This window comes from Dasypus novemcinctus, chromosome 21 (assembly GCF_030445035.2).
Source record: "Dasypus novemcinctus isolate mDasNov1 chromosome 21, mDasNov1.1.hap2, whole genome shotgun sequence".
In the NCBI taxonomy this organism is placed as follows: domain Eukaryota; kingdom Metazoa; phylum Chordata; class Mammalia; order Cingulata; family Dasypodidae; genus Dasypus; species Dasypus novemcinctus.
Window position 1 is genome coordinate 41,867,842 of NC_080693.1, and position 17,425 is coordinate 41,885,266.

A 17,425-nucleotide genomic window follows, 5' to 3' on the forward strand; every position below is an offset into this window, starting at 1 on the left:
CATCAGCAGATCCATTTGGCTTTACCTACAAAACATGTCCCAAATCCATCATTTCCATCTGCACATATACCACCCTAGCCCAGGCCACTACAATTTCTACTTTTGTCTCCTTGCGTAGTCCTTCAATGGTCCATTCTCTAAATAGCCATAGCAATCTTTCATAAAACATTCCTTCATTTATTCAGCACATAGGAACAAGACCTACAGCAGTGAAGCAAATTAGATCCCTGTGCTCATGGGCTTTCATTCTAGAGGGCAATACAAAAGTAAATAATTTTATATGGTAAGAAATGCAATGAGGAAAAAAGTAAAATGTGATGAAGTAAATTATGTTGCTCTCTCATAAAAAATTTTTGAATTGCTTCCCAGTGTGCTTGGATTAAAATCCAAATTCCTCACGAAGACCTTGTTACAAGGTTCTATTTGTTCCTCCAACTTTATGCGTACCACTTTTCCTCAGTGGAACAGGACACCAATCCGCCTGGGCTCTATTACCTCAATGTGCCAAAACTTTTAGAGAGTATACTGCTTATTTATTTGTTAAAGATATCTTCTGTCCCCACTAACACGTAAGCCTTCTAAGGAGCCCGACCTTGGGGTGTTTGCCCTGAAGTATCTCTGAAAGTCTGGAACAGTGCCCAACATAAGTAGGTCTCGATAAGTATGTTTTGAAAGAACGAATAATGACTACGACAATAAAACTCCTCAGGGTCTCACTGTTACCAGACTGCATCTCCCAGATCCACTTTGACTCACCGGAAGCCCACAGGGCAGGGGAAGTCCTCTGCGCAGGCGCCGTGGAACCGCACGGCTTTCTGGGTAAAGATGGACGTTCAGGATCTCTTTCGTCGACTTGGCGTGGGGGCTAAGTTTGATGTGAGACGCTTTTCTGCGGACGCAGCCAGATTCCAGGTAATATGTGGGATGAAGCGGGCGGGAGGTTGGGGTAACTGGAAAGAAGTAGGAAGCCAAGAATGAACCGGCTGCAGGGGAGCCGGCGCACCCAGACACCCGGTGGACTGGCTCTTGCCTTCTTACTTGCAGACGTACCCGGTTCAAGTCCCGCCTTCTGAGTGAACTCTTTCCCGATCCTTCATTAGATTTACTTGGACCTGGCATCTTAAAAGCTCTCCCTGCCCCCATCGTGAAGGCAAAATTTGGAGTCCTTTCAAAAGGATTTTTTTCTCCGAAACTGGTAAAATTTCGAAACAAAAACAACCCAGAATGGAGAGAACATATTGTTTCACGGTAGTCTACCCAGGTTTGGCTTGGCATGCATGCAGCATTATTGAGCTGTGTTCTTTCTATTGCCCAAACCCCACGGCTTATTACGTAACCAAAAGGAAAAACGGTTTGGAAATACAGGATATTACATAGGCAAGTGAGTGATATAAATCAGAAATAAGTTGGGGCTCAATTGTGGAAAAACTTTAATGTCAGTCTTTGCTGTTGGAACTAGATACTGTTTTTGTTTTGTGGCATTTGTGTTTCTTCTTTCTCTGACTGGCAGTCTAGTATATTATAGTGGTTAAGAGTTTGAACTCTGAAGTCATTTTATCTACATCCAAATCCTGGGTCTGCCAATTACTTATTTGGAAGCTTCAGTCAAGTTACTTAACCTCCCTGTTTTTCTCATCTTTAATAATGTTGTTTACCTTGTAGGGTCGATGTGAGGATGAAATAATGTTTAAACATGGTTAGAAATTTGACATATAGTAAGGATGTATAAGTAGTGGTCGCTATTATTATTAATTTTATGAGGTCAGAAAAAGTGCTTTCTTGGATTTCATTTGCCCAGACACACTAGGCAGCTCAACAAGTATTTGGTGAATGGATTAAAAGAAAGGGCGGGGAGTAGTCATTGGACCCATATCTTTCTCATTATCATTCCTGCTGTCAGTCTGTCAGTAGATTACATTTTCAATTTTTTTTGGTTTTAGGTAGGAAAAAGGAAATATGACTTTGACTCTTCAGAGGTGCTGCAGGGAATGGACTTTTTTGGAAACAAGGAATCTGTCCCAGGTGAGTGTGGAATATCAAGAAAACATCAAGAGCTCCAAGATGAAGAGAAAAAAGATGACAGCTTATTTGAAAGGAAGAGAGAGCAGAACAAGAAAAAAAGGAAAATGACTTCAGGTTAGTAGGTGGTTTGTTACGATTTTCCTCTCAATTTTTTTTGTCTAAAAAAGTAATATCTTCTTATAGTTACAAGGCAGATGATATAAAGTGGTTCACCTATTGATGGTATTTAGGTTGTTTCCAGGTATTTGGCACTGCAAATATTGCTATAATAAAGACATTGGTACATATCCTTTGTACAGATGCTATTATTTCTGTAGAAAAGCATCCCAAAAGTGGGACACTGGGTCAAAGGGTATGCATAGTTCTTACTTTGAACACATACTTTCACACCCTTGTCAGTACTGGGTACTATTTTTTTTTTCCCCCCTCCCTCCCACCCTCCTGTTTTTGCTGTCTGTGTCCATTTGTTCTGTGATCTTCTTGTGTCTGTTACTATTTGTCTTCTCTTCTTGTTTTCCCTCTAGTATTCACTGGGATTCGAACCCAGGGACCCCCAATATTGGTCAATCAATTGAATAAACTTTATATTTTCATGATAACTGTTGGTGTTGCACATCTTTTCATATGCTTTATCGGACATTTACATCTCTTCGTGGATTGCCTGTTCTTTGCCTGCTTTTCACAGAGTTTTTTGTTTGTTTGTTTGTTTTCCCCACAGAGGTGTTCGTTTTTTTTCTACACTGTATTATAAGGGCATGTCTCTTTTTTAAAAAATCTGTTTTATGTATTAAGGTTTCTAGCTATTTACCTTATTTTAAATTACATACTTTCACATGATTTTAAAAAGTGATAACAGGGAAGTGGACTTAGCTCAACGGATAGAGCATCCACCTACCACATGGGAGGTCCGTGATTCAAACCCAGGACCTCCTTGACTTGTGTGGAGCTGGCCCACATGCATTGCTGATGCGTGCAAGGAGTGGCGTGCCATGCAAGAGTGTCTGCCACCTAGGGGAGCCCCACACACAAGGAATGTGCCCCGTAAGGAGAGCCACCTGGTGCGAAAGAAAGTCCAGCCTGCCCAGGAGTGGCATTGCACACACAGAGAGCCTATGCAGCAAGATGATGCAACAAAGAAGAGACACAGATTCCTGGTGCCGCTTACAAGAATAGAAGTGGACACGGCAGAACATGCAGCGAATGGACACAGAGAACAGGACTGAGGTGTGTGTGTGGGGGGGGGGACGACACAAAAAAGTAATAACAGTGGTGAAAAGTAAATGTCCTTCCCACCTTTTCTCTCTAGTCCTCTATTTCTCCAGAAGCAGCCATTGTTAATCAATTTCTTATATATTTTTCCAGAGATATTCTATTTACATGTGTTATGCCTCCCCTTTTAAAAACATGAATGGTAGCAGACGCTTTATAAAATTCTGAACCGCCCCCCTCCCCCTTTGAAAGAATATATCTTGGAGATTGTTCAGAATCAGTAGGAAGTTCACTGCCTTATTCATTTTAGTGACAGCCTAATATCCCGTTGTTCATTGTAGGGATGTTTCATAATTTTTAACAAGTTTCTGTATGATGGACATTTAGTTTGTTTCTATAGCTTTGCTAATACAGTGTAATAATAAATGTCATTCTACTTACTTACCTTTTTGTATATATGTGAGGGTAACTGTCTGTTATATTCCTAGAAGTGGAATTATAGAGTTAATAAATAGATTTATTTTAAACTTAGATAATGTGGAATTGTTTCCCAGGAACATTGTACAAAGGTGGACATCCACCAGCAATGTATGAGAGTTTTCTTTTTCTGTAAATTTATTTCCTCGTGTCTTTTGCACCTTTTTCTATTAGGTTGTTGATCTCCTTCTTAATTTGTTAGAGCTCATACATAAGGAAATGAGTCTTATGCTTGGTCTGTTATGCTTACAAATATATTTTCTAGTTAGTCACATGTCACTTGTCTTCTTTTTGCTATTTTACAGGCTAAATTTATCAATCTTTTCCTTTAATTTAAAATTTATTTTTAAAGATTTATTTATTTATTTCTCACCGTCATCCTCCCCTCCCCTGCCCCGCCCCTGTTTTCTGCTCTCTGTGTCCATTGCTGTGTGTTCTTCTGTGTCTGCTTGTATTCTCATTAGGCAGCTCCGGGAACTGATCCTGGGACCTTCTGGAATGGGAAAGAGGTGCTCATTCTCTTGCACTACCTCAGCTCCCTGGTCTGCTGCATCTCCTATTGTCTCTCCTATGTGTCTCTTTCTGTTGCATCATCTTGCTGCTTCAGCTGTCCCTGTGGGCCAACACTCCTGTGTGGAGCAGCACTCCTTGTGCGGGCCAGCTCTTCTTGGACCACCTTACCGTGCGGGCTAGCTTGCCTTCACCAGGAGGCCTCAGGCATTAAACCCTGGACCTTCTATATGGTAGATGGGAGCCAATTGCTTGAGCCACATCCACTTCCTTTTCCTTTATTTTTTGGGGTCTTCTGAGCAGTAAGCTTATTTTTAAAAATTTTCCCATGTTTTCTTATTTGTAGGTTCATTTTGTTATGTTGAACAAAACTGACTCTCCGGAATTTTATTTGGTATAAGGAGTGAATAGGGAACTGACTTAATTTTTTTTCCAGATGGATTTACCCGATTTCAAGACTTGAAATAAACCACAGTAATCAAGATAGTTCAAACTTACTAAAAAGGTAGACATATAGTTTAAGGAACAGAATAGAGATTCCATTCCATAGGCTTATACATGTATGAGTCAATTGATTTTTCAGCAAAGACGCCAAGGCAGTTCAATGGGAAAAGGAAGGGAAAGTCTTTTCAACAGTTACTGCTAGATCTTTTTTTTTTTTTTTAAAGATTTATTTTTATTTTATTTAATTCCCCTCCCCTCCCCCGGTTGTCTGTTTTTCTGTGTCTTTTTGCTGCGTCTTGTTTCTCTGTCCGCTTCTGTTGTCGTCAGCGGCACGGGAAGTGTGGGCGGCGCCATTCCTCGGCAGGCTGCTCCCTCCTTCGCGCTGGGCGGCTCTCCTTATGGGTGCACTCCTTGCGCGTGGGGCTCCCCTACGCGAGGGACACCCCTGTGTAGCACAGCACTCCCTGCGCGCATCAGCACTGCGCATGGGCCAGCTCCACACGGGTCAAGGAGGCCCGGGGTTTGAACCGCGGACCTCCACTGCTGGATCTTTATGGAGCATCAACCTTACTTCACATTAACAAAAGACAATTTGAAATGTCTTGTAGACTAAAATGTAAAGCCTAAAACTTTGAAACATCTAGAGGAAAAAGTTTTTCCCTTGCCATATACCAAAGAGAAAGGAAAGATATGTCTACACAAAAAGTTATACATGAATGTTGGTAGAATTTTTATTTCTAATAGCCAAAAACTGGAAACAGCTGAAATGTCCTTCAATAGGTGAATGGATAAACAACTTTTTATCTATCCATACAATGGAATATTACCTACAAATAAAAAGTTAAGAATTCTTGACACATGTTACAGCATAGATGATTCTAAAAATCAACTATGCTGAGTGAAAGAAGCCAGATCAAAATGAGCACATACTTCATGATTCCATTTATGTAATAAAATTTCAGAAAAAGCAAACTAATCTACAGTGATAGCAGATTGGTGTTGCCTACGGATGGAGCAATGAATTATAAGGGATCGCAAGAAAATTTGGAGGATGTGATGGAAATGTTTATTATCTTGAGTGTGGTGATGGGTTTTAACAAATGTGTACATATGTCAAATATCATCAAATTGTATACTTACAATATATGCAATTTATTAGCATCTGTTATACCTCAGTGAAGTTGAAAAAAATTGAAAAAAATTCCAGTAGAGCTAGTCTTTGCTTATTACTATTAGAATTTTTTAGATTATTCTTACATATTTATTTTACCACAAACTTTAAAGTTAGCTGGTCCAGTTCCCAGAATAATCCTGTTGTTACTTTTAACCAACCTGGTGTTATTTATAAATTTAGGGAGAATTGTTACTTTTATAATACTGGCTATTTCTAAATATTGTGTTGTATTCATTGCTATTGTAAATAAAATATTTTCTTTCATTATTTTTTTTCTCTATTTGGTTGTTCTTTGGATATTAGAAAATGGGCTGCTTTGTTGAATTCTCTTATTGTTTAAGTAGTTTTTCAGTTATTTCACCTGTGGTTTCCCTATACAGAATCATAACATCTACATATAATGTAACCGAAACCACCAATAAAGAAAAGAGAATGAATTCAGAGGTCTGATTATACCAGCACAGAACTTGCCTCTCCGTTTCCAATTTTTGTACCTCCTATTACTTTCTCTTATTTAATTACATCATCTAGTATTTTTTCTTTTGTTAAGTATGAAGATAGTGGCCTATTTGCTGTGTCCAAAAATGCTTCACTTAAAATTTTTTAATTTTTAAAAATATATTTTAGAAATTACTTCTCAAGAAGAAGGAACTACTATACAGTGGATGTCATCTGTGGAAGCAAAGATTGAAAATAAAGTTAAAGGAGAAAATAAATTAACTTCAGGAAAATTGGAACGTCTTAGAAAGGAAAAGGTTAGACATATGTATTAGCTCAAAATGTATGTTTTTCTGGCCTAGTGACTTTTTCTCCTATCAGTAAAAGTGAATATAGTTTGCCAAGATAGAAGATAAATTACATTGTTTAGATTTTACTTTAATGAAAACTTAGAATAGGCATTTGTGCTGTGCCTAACAATTTTAAGTTTGAAACTCTTAAACTTGAGTATATGTTTTTAAAGCATTTATATCTTATTCTTGATGTGCTCAGGTTTTGAAATTGATAGTGTATTTAGAATTAGATTTTTTAAAACTCCTTACCTTTATTTTTTTAATTTGAAATTTTTTTATATCAATGTTAGTCAGTTAACATAAGGTAATAACTTCAATAACAGTAAATCTGATTTAGTCAGCAGTTAACACTTCTCCCTTACTTTTGTTCATTCCTCAATCTTGTGAGATTTGGATTGATGTCTACTCTGCTTCAGGCTGAGAAGGGACATAGATATTATGGGGCAGAGGAATGGAATTGTTTCTTCTTTATGTTGGGCTCACTAGTTTAGAAACTTTCCTCTGACAGGGATTAGAGAGTTAGAATTCCTAAGAAACCTGTTTTATTAACGCCAGAAAAGGGTGAGTAGAATGCAGAAGAAGCAACAAATATACTGTTGTCAAATTTGCTGTATATCTACTGGGTTATTGATGGAGAAATGTGTTTGCTCAGCTTACTTCAGGGATTACCATGGCAATGCTTCAGTAACACAGAATCTAGAAATTTGACTATCTCTGGACCAGAGAATAGGAAAACAAACTATGGACTCCATTTCCAAACACTCAGTTTTTTTATTTTTTAAATTTTTATCAAAAGTAAATTTATTGTTTGCTTTAAAAAGCAATTGTGCAATATGTGCTGCTCAAGACATTTTTAAATCTGGTTTGTTGATCTCATCTCTTCCAAGGCTTCAGTTGGCAAGACTGAACATGTCTTCTAAGCACGTCAGCATTCTCTTCTTGGCTTTCATTTTATCCTTTTCTTTCTCTTGCTCTTTCCTCCTCTTTTCTAGTTTTATCCTTTTACCTATCAGTCTTACTGCCTTTCTCTTAGTTTCTGTTCATTTGTTTCTCCAGAGTGATGCTCAGGGTTTTTTTTTTCTTTTGTTTTTAAGATGGTACTGGGGATTGAACCCAGGGAAGCAGGTGCTCAACCACTGAGCTACATCTGCCCTTCCACACTCAGTTGTGTTTTTTTTGTGTGTTTTTTTTTTTAAGATTTACTTATTTTTTTTTATTTCTCTCCCTGTCCATTCGCTGTGTGTTCTTCTGTGACCACTTTTATCCTTATCAGCGTCACCGGGAATCTGTGTCTCTTTTTTGGTGTGTGCGGCACCATTCTTGGGCAAGCTGCACTTTCTTTTGTGCTGGGCGACTCTCCTTACTTGGTACACTCCTTTCACGTGGGGCTTCCCTACGCGGGGGACACCCCTGTGTGGCACAGCACTCCTTGCGCGCATCAGCACTGCGCATGGACCAGCTCCACAAGGGTCAAGGAGGCCCGGGATTTGAACTGTGGACCTCCCATGTGGTAGGTGGACGCCCTACCCATTGGGCCAAGTCCCCTTCCCCACACTCAGTTTTAATGTGCGTTTGCATAGTAGAGTTTTAGCATAAATCATCAAAAAGCATTTGGACTTGTGTGCTAAGTGCCATGTGAAGAAATAGATGGATTCAGTGCCTGCCTTCTAGAAATTTATATAAGATTATAAATTATGGCTATGGCAATAAAACATTAATATGAATAACACATTGCTCATGGCAGTGACATTAATATGAAGAAAGTGTGAATAGAAAGGTTTCATGTTGTGAAGGCCTTCTATGAAAAGGCATGTAATCTTTCACAGCTTGGGATTTAACCAAAAAGTTCCATAGGCTACTAAGCTTATCCAAGAAATTGTTAGTCTTTTTGTAACATCTGACAATGTATTTGGCCATATCCATGAAATCCCTTTGCTTTACTTTTCAGATAAACTTCTTCCGGAATAAATACAAAATTCATGTTCAAGGTACTGATCTTCCAGACCCAATTGCTACATTTCAGCAACTTGACCAAGAATATAAAATCAGTTCTCGATTGCTTCAGAACATTCTAAATGCAGGCTTCCAGATGCCTACGCCCATCCAAATGCAAGCCATTCCAGTTATGTTGCATGTGAGTGTGCAGATCTAAAATGCTTCTAACATTCCTTGCTCTTTGTGTTTGCTCATTCTTTTCCCTCTCTCTCTGAAATCCCCCTTTCCACTTTTATCCTTTACTAACACCTCTCCCCTGCCCTCCTATTCTCCATTGTACTTGGTGTGTTCCTTATCTTGCAGCATTTATCCTACACTTTACACTACCATGTATTTGTACCAGTTATATTTGTCTTTCTGTTTTACTACAATATAAACCCTCTGAGAATGGGGACTATGTTCTGTTTATTCATCTCTGATTTAGTTTATAATGCCCAGGAACTATTTAAAAAAAAAAAAAGATGCTTTTGAAAATTCTTGTATATAACTTGACTTAGGAATATTTTTTATTTTTTTTAATACTTTCTAATATTGAAGTATAATCTACACATAATAAAATACATAGATTTTAGGTACACAGTTCACTGAATTTCAACAGTGTATACTTTATGTATCCACCACCCCAATGAAGATACAGCACATTTCTATCATCCCAGAATTTTCTATTGCCATTTATTAGTTTTGCCTCTTCTGACATTTCATATTATTTACTCTTTTATTTCTGTCTTTCATTCTGCATAATGTTTTTGAGATTGATCCATGTTGCAAATTATCAGTAGTTTATTACCTTTTATTACTGAGTAGTATTCCAGTGTATGAATATACCACAATTTGTTTATTCTGTTACCTGTTGATGGACATACAGGTTAATTTAGATCTTTGGAAATTACATTTTTCCCTGAGGTTCTCTTTATAGCACTAAAAACTGATCCCCCCACCCCACATAACCAAGATAGCTTCTAATTCTGATCGCCAAAGAATATGAATTACCTTTTCATTCAAACTAGTCCTTTTAATTTGCTTTGGGAACTGAAAAGAGAATACATTTTTACATTTGAATGATGTTCTTGACTCGTAACATAGTAAATTTGCTTTTAATTTTCATTGAAAGCTTTGTCACTTAAATGATAGCTATTTGTTGTACTTTCAGCCATTCTATTATTTATTAAAGCTTTCTCTATGGGTTGAGGACAATTAATTTGATTTTGTAATTTGGTTTCAAAAAAGAATTTAGTGGGAGGGAGAGAATGAAATTAATAGATATAATAGAAGTTATAAATAATCTTTGAATTTTAGTTATCTACAGTCTTTACTCAGTCTAGATAGTACAAATGGACTTTAACAACAATGCTCAGAAACTTCTTAGGGATGGGTTGGCATGGATAGGAGAAATTCGAAGGCAGATTCATTATGTATAATTTTATTTGTTATCTCCGTGATGGTAGCATTATTTTATCAGGCTCTGAAAAATATATCTGCTTTTTATTGTACTTAATATACTTTCTGCTTTTAGAGTCGGGAACTCCTGGCTTCTGCTCCAACTGGATCTGGAAAGACTTTAGCTTTTAGCATTCCCATTTTAATGCAGTTGAAACATCCCACAAATAAAGGCTTCAGAGCTCTAATTATATCACCAACACGAGAACTTGCCAGCCAGGTATGACTTATAGTTTTTGAAGAGATATGTTTGGTGTTTGCTTTTGTGATCCTTCTTACTTGAGGGAAATAAAAAGATTTCAAAAGATCAAGGTCAGGAAGCAACTGTGGCTCAAGCAGTTGAGTTCCCATTTGCCATATGGAGGACCTGGAACCTCCTGGTTAAAAAAAGAGAAAAGAAAAAAGCTGCCCCAGACCTGTGCTGTGTGGAAAGGTGCAGGCCCCCGCGTGGTGCAGAGAGGGGCAGTGAAGCCTCCCACCAAAAAAGATGATGATGCTACCAAATAGAAAAAAAAAGAGCAAGATCTCTATCTTCTGTCATAGTTGAGTATTCTGTACAAAGCACATTGCTCTGTATCTTAGTGCATATGGGTGAGTTTTAAGTCTTTCTATAATTTTTTAAAAGATAGTGACTTTAACATTTATACTTCTTTGGTAAATGCTTTAAGATATTTGAATTTGAAAGACTAATATATTGTCACCCACTAGAATTTATTTTTCTTATCTAGAAAAATGAAGCCTTATCTCAGTTTTTTTTTTTTTAAGATTTATTTATTCCTTCCCCACCCTCCCTTGTTTGCTCTCTCTGTCCATTCACTGTGTGTTCTTCATCTGCTTGTATGCTTATTAGGCAGCTCTGGGAGCCAATCCTGGGACCTTCCAGAGTGGGAGAGAGGTGATGATTCTCTTGCACCACTTCAGCTCTCTGATCTGCTGCGTCTCTTATTGTCTCTCCTCTGTGTCTCTTTTTGTTGCGTCATCTTGCTGTGCCAGCTCTCTGTGTGGGCCAGCACTCTTGCGTGGGGAAGCACTCCTGAATGGGGCAGTACTCTGCAAGCCAGCACTCTGCCTGGGCGAGCTCACCACACAGGCCAGGTTGCCTTCATCAGGAGGCCCTGGGTATCAAACCCTGGACCTACTGTATGGTAGACAGGAGCCCAATTGCTTGAGCCACATCTACTTCCCTTAGTTTTTGTGAAAGTAAAGCTATACAGTGGTTGGCTCCACTATCCCAGTGTGCTTAATAATATGAAGTACATGCCAAGAACTGTGAAAAAGTCTTGTTTGTAATATTGCTGTATTCTAAAGCCAATATGTAACAGATTGGAGGAGTTTTTGGTTTCATCTCTTAGAATTAGCTTACTACACCTAAAGAAACTACTGAGTTTTATTAAGCATTGGAGTTCCAGTATGCTAAAATTCCAGGTTAATCTATAGATTATTATGGTTTTAATTTAAAATATTCATGAGTTATGAATAGATTTATTTGTTACTCATATAAAACAGACTGTAAGGCTTACCCAAGTATGTTACCAGCTAATGCTTTCATCATTTTTTTTTTTTAGATTTACCGAGAGTTAGTAAAAATCTCTGAGGGAACAGGATTCAGGATACACATGATCCACAAAGCAGCAGTGGCAGCCAAAAAATTTGGACCTAAATCATCTAAGAAGTTTGGTAAGGATTCCTTCTTGGGATGCAGAGTATATAAGGGATTTAGGAATTAAAAATATCCTGCTACCTAGGAGTTTTAGAAGTATAGTCCTATATATAATTAGTTTTATTTTCAGAGAAGCTACAAGTGACTCCTTCACCACTTCCACCCAGTAGCTATAAATATATATCATTGATTCTCAATGAGAGATAGTTTAGCTTCCCTACCCCGGGAACATTTGGCAATATCTGGAGATATTTTTAGTTGTTACAACTGGAGTGGGATGCTACTAGCCTAGAATGGGTGGAGGCCAGGGATGCAGTTAAACATCTTGCAATGCACAAAACAGATGTCCCCCACAACAAGGCATCTGGCCTAAAATGTCAGTAGTACTGAGTTTGAGAAACCCTGCTTTTATACCAATGATTTTCTTTTCATGTATGTATACATACATACGTACATATATAGATTTTTTTTTAATTAGAGAAATTGTGAGCTTCAAAACAATCATGTAAAATGTGCAGAATTCTTATAGATCACTCCTCCACCAACACCCTACATTTTTGTGGAACACTTGTTACAGATTATGAAAGAATATAATCAGACTGTTGCCACCACTAACCATGGTCCACACTGTACACTTGGTGTATTTTTTCCATACACCTCCTATTATTAACACTATGTATTAGTATTGTACATTTGTTATAATTCATGAGAAAACACCCTCACACTTGCACTGCTTACCATAGTCCATCCTCCACCTGTGCATGTGATTTTTAAAAAATTTATTGAAGTATATCACACATACATAAGCAGTAAGTGTACAGTAACAGTTGTGAACTTACAAAACAAACATATATAACAGCATACAGGATTTCATAACTCACCCTACCACCAATACCTTGTATTATTGTTAAACCTTTTTAACTAATGATTAAAGAGCATTGTCAAAATAATATACTAAGCACATGTGCAGAATTCCCAAACAACACCCCTCTCTCAGCACACCACACTGTGGTGGAACATTTGTTACAGATAAGATAATATCATCTGATTGTTACTATGTCCATAGTGTACATTTGGCTCACATTTTCTCTACAGTCCTGTTATCAACACAGTACATCTTCACCATAGATGGAAGAATGTTACATTGTTACTGCTAACCACAGTCCATAGGTCACTCCAGTTGTATTTTCCCCATTCTTCTCCACATTCCCAGCACCCTACGGTAGTGATATACATTTGCTCTAGCTCACAAAGGACCCTCTTGCATCTGTACCATCAACCACAATTCTCATCCACCTCTTGGTTTACTGTGCTATTCAGTTCCTAGATTATTCTCTAGCATTCTGTCAGTTGGCATTTACATCCCTAGACTACCATTTTCAGCCATACCCCCATTTATAAAACAGCTTTTACTCACTATGTGTTACCATCCACTCTATACATTCCCACAGTTTTACAGTAAAGCTAATTAAAACTTCTACATACATTAAACATCAGTAGTCCATCTCAGTCCTCCTCTTATCTCCTTTAAGAATCCACCACCTACCACCAAGTCTTGAAGATATTTTCCTACATTTTCTTCTAGAAGCTTTATGGTTCTTCCTCCATTTTGAGTTAATCTGTAGATAAGGTGTGAGATAGGGGTCCTCTTTCCTTTTTTTTGGCTATGGACATCCAGATCTTTCAGCATCTTTTGTTGAATGGATTGTTCTGCCGAAGCTGTGTGGGTTTGACAGGCTAGTCAAAAATCACTTGCCCATACATGTGAGGGTCTGTTTCTGAATCATCAGTTTGGTTCCATTGGTCTATGTGTCTGTCTTTATGTCAGTACCATGCTGTTTTTTACCACTTTAGCTAGGTAATATGATTTAAAATCTGGATGAGGATTCGCTTTTCTTTTTTATGATGTTTCTGGCTATTCAGGACCCCTTACCCTTCCAAATAAATTTCATAATTGTGTTTTCATTTTTTTCCTCTTTTTTCTTTCCTTTTTTTTCTTTTGAATGATGATGGAATTTTTATCGGAATTGATTTGAATCTGTATATCAATTTGAGTAGAATTGACTTCTTAATGATAATTTTAGTCTTCCAATCCATGAGCATGGAATGTTCTTCCAGTTATTTAGGCCTTTTTAAATTTCTTTTAACATTGAGTTGCAGTTTTCTGAATACAAGTACTTTACATCATTGGTTAAGTTTATTCCTGACCGAGTTTTATCGGTCATATTTTATTTTCACCACTCTTTTGACACTTTTAGTTACTTTTATTGATATAATCTTCATTTCTAGATTCTCTTCGAGGCCTCTCTCTCCTGTCTTCTTTTCAGGTTCTAGCACACCATTTAGGATTTCCTGAATCTAATCTCTTGCTTAGAAATTCTCTGAGTTTCTATTTATCTGTGAATATTCTAATCTTGCCCTCATTTTTGAAAGACCGTCTTGCTGGATGTAAGATTCCTGGCTGGAAGTTTTTCTCTTGTAGTATCTTAAGTATATCAGACTACTTTCTTCTTGCCTCCGTGGTTTCTGGTAAGAAATCAGCACTTAATCTTATTGGGTATCCCTTATATGTTATGCATTGCTTTTCTCTTGCTGTTCTCAGAATTCTCTCTTTGTCTTTGGCCTTTGACATTCTGATTAGTATGTGTCTCAGAGTTGGTCTATTTGGATTTTTTCAGATGGGAGTACATTGTGCTTTTTGGACAGGGATATCTATGTCCTTCAGTAGGGTTAGGAAATTCTCTGCCATTATTTCTTTAAATATTCCTCCTGCCCCTTTTCCCTTGTCTTCCCCTTCTAGGACACCCATGACATGTATGCTTGGATACCTTTTGCTGTTATTTAGTTCCCTGAGACCTTGTTCAATTTTTTCCATTCTTCATTTATTCTTTTTTTCACTTTCAGAGGCCATTTTTTCAAGCTCATTAATCCTTTCTTCTGTCTCCTCAAATCTGCTATTATATGATTCCAATGTTTTTAACATTTCATTTATTGTACCTTTCATTCCCATAAGATCTTCTGTTTTTCCATGTATGCTTTCAAATACTTCTTTGTGCTCATCCAGTGTCTTCTTAATATCCTTAATCTCTTTAGCCATCTCATTGAATTTATTAAGGAGATTTGTTTGAACATCTGTATTTAGTTGTCTCAACTCCTTTATGTCATCTGGAGTCTTGTTCCTTTAAATGGGCCATATCTTCCTGCTTCTTGGTGTGGATCATAATTTCTTGTTGGTGTCTTGGCATCTGGCTTACTAGAGTATTTATTCTGGGTGTAGTTTCGCTCTAGTTTAGGGCTTCCTTCCCTTTCTCCCTTGTTGGTAGTGAAGTCGGAGCCAAGGATGTAGTCGGTGCTGTGAGCTGTGGAGGCTTAAGCTGCCCTCATTGCCCCAGGGACCAATGAATCTTCTCCCAACTTTCTCCTTTGACCGGGAAGGGGTAGGGACAGAATCACAGCTGTGTGGAATAATCTGAGTCATGCAGGCCTAGACTGTAGTTGCCCAGAGAGAGTGATGAAACTTCACTCCCCTTTCTCCCTTGCCTGGGGCGGGGGTGGAGCTGCAGGTGTGGGCAGCAGTCTATGCAGTGTAGGTCCAAGATTACTGCAGTTGCCCTGGTAGACTTCCAATTATTCAGTCTGTGCCAGCCAGAGGTACCTGTTGTTACCCAAACAGGCTGGTGCAGGGCCCGCCATCCTCCTTGCTGCCAGAGGTGGGGCTGAAGCCTAGCCTAGGGCACAGGCTGATTTGGTAAAAGAAACTGGTTCCTACCATCACTGTGATTTTCTGTCAGCCCAGCTTCCCCTCGTGCTAGGGGCAGAGTCAAAATGGCCTCTTTCTGACCTGGACAGATTTACACCCTAGCTCTTCCTAGGGTTGTACCGTAGCCAGCTAAGTCTCCTAATGAGTAGCTGAAATTTGTGGCCCCCTGTCTCCTCCTCCCCTGTTTTTGGGAAATGGAGCTTCCAATTCCAGCCACAGAATAGGTCCTGGGGCGGCTTGTGCTGCCAAATTAGGATAATCACCAGCCTCTGCGACTTGGCTGGTAATTTTCCAGAGAGGCTGGCACAGTCCCCCCCAGCTTCCTCTCTGCTGGAAGTGGGGCTGGGGCCTAGGCTATAGCTGCAATCTGATCTGGATGAAAAGAAGCCGGTCCCTACCAGCATTGTGATTTTTAGTCCTCCCCTCTTCCCCTCATGCCAGGAGTGGAGTTAAGATGGCGGCTTAACTTGGTAAGGTGCAAACTTTGGCTCTTCTTAGGATTATACTTTTAACCTGCCGAATTTACTCATCAATAGCTGAAGTTGGTGCCCAACTGTCTTTTCCTCCCCTATTTTCGGGAAGTGGAGCTTTCAATTCTAGCCATGGAACAGCTCCCAAGGCGGCTTGAGCCTCCAGTGGAGTATGGGTGCTGGCCTCCTGGCATGGAGCACTCTGTTTACAAATATTCTCTGCAGATGGGCAGTCTCCTCCTTCCATTCCTTCAAGTATGTTTCAGGATGCTCTTTTGGTCTCCTAGAACCTCCAAACAGGTGCTTCAGATAGCTCCAGGTAGCTATGGGTGTTAACTAACTGCCCTGTAGCAGGAACTGACTCTAGGAACTCCTTATTCTGCCGCCATCTTGCTGGTTGTATCTCTGCCTGTGATTTTTAAGCTGCCATGTAGAGCCCTAGGAAATACGCAGAAAAGTATGGCTTACATCTCTACATTTACATCAGATAGAGAATCTCCTTTTAACCTATCTTTTATCTTAAGCTTCTGAGTAAAATTTCATTTAAAGAAAGGGTTTTTCTGCAAAAACAAACAAACAACCCAAAATTTTGAAAACTAAACTGTTGGATTATGGTGCTGCTGCTGGGTAGAAGTTGAGAAGACACCCCAAATATAATAAGAGGAGAGTACAGATATAGTAGTTTGTGCTGTGTTTGCTAAAAAATATATATGTTAGCTTACAAATTCCGAAGATCTTTTGTATTGTTGGCTCATGAGTGTAACCACTTCCTCCCCTCCCCACCTCAGGTTATTAACCAGAAATCAAGGAGGATGAATTACCAAGTTCAAGAGGAGGGATCTTTGTTTTTACAATTTGTACCCTTTCTTTTTTCTGTAGATATTCTTGTGACTACTCCAAATCGACTAATCTACTTATTAAAGCAAGATCCTCCAGGAATAGATTTAACAAGGTAGAGATAATATTTTTTTAATAAATCTGTTTTATTGATACATGTAAATGAAGTATACAATTCATCCAAAGTGTACAATCAGTGGTATAATCACCTAGTTGTGTATTCATCACTTCAATCATTATTACAGATATTTTAATGTCTCTTATTTATGTTTTTCATTCAGTTGGTTACATTTTCATCCTTAGTTGCTCACATCACTACCCTTTGGAACTTGCTGTCTGCCACCTTTCCAGTCAGTGTTGATGCTGTGAAAAATGGTGTTCTTAAACCCATAGAAAAAGAACTCTCTGGTCTGGAGGAAGGTTACACATTCTAATAAACAATGGGTACAGAATTCTTCTAGATCTTTTGCATTTCTAGCAGTGGTTATTGATAGTGCTCATAAAATTTATGCAAAGCTTCAGTGTAGCTGACTGGAACCTCATATCTTTGAGTTTAATGGAATAGTTGTATGAGTTATGTTTAGCTTATTTTTACCTTTTTCCTGCTTATTTTTCTTGTACTTTTTTCGATATGATAAA

The 17,425-nt window shown here is 38.4% G+C and overlaps 1 protein-coding gene across 1 annotated transcript in view; it reads left to right on the forward strand.

Moving 5' to 3' along the window:
* Positions 1-760: 760 nt before the first annotated feature.
* DDX52 (DExD-box helicase 52) overlaps positions 761-17,425 on the forward strand; it is a 33,561-nt gene continuing 16,896 nt past the window's right edge. Inside the window, exons 1-7 of the mRNA XM_004479991.4 lie at positions 761-912; positions 1,941-2,136; positions 6,464-6,591; positions 8,576-8,761; positions 10,136-10,279; positions 11,625-11,736; positions 16,829-16,901. Coding sequence (XP_004480048.2) covers positions 826-912; positions 1,941-2,136; positions 6,464-6,591; positions 8,576-8,761; positions 10,136-10,279; positions 11,625-11,736; positions 16,829-16,901 — 926 coding nt within the window. The 5' untranslated portion in view covers positions 761-825. The remainder of the gene's footprint in view (positions 913-1,940; positions 2,137-6,463; positions 6,592-8,575; positions 8,762-10,135; positions 10,280-11,624; positions 11,737-16,828; positions 16,902-17,425) is intronic.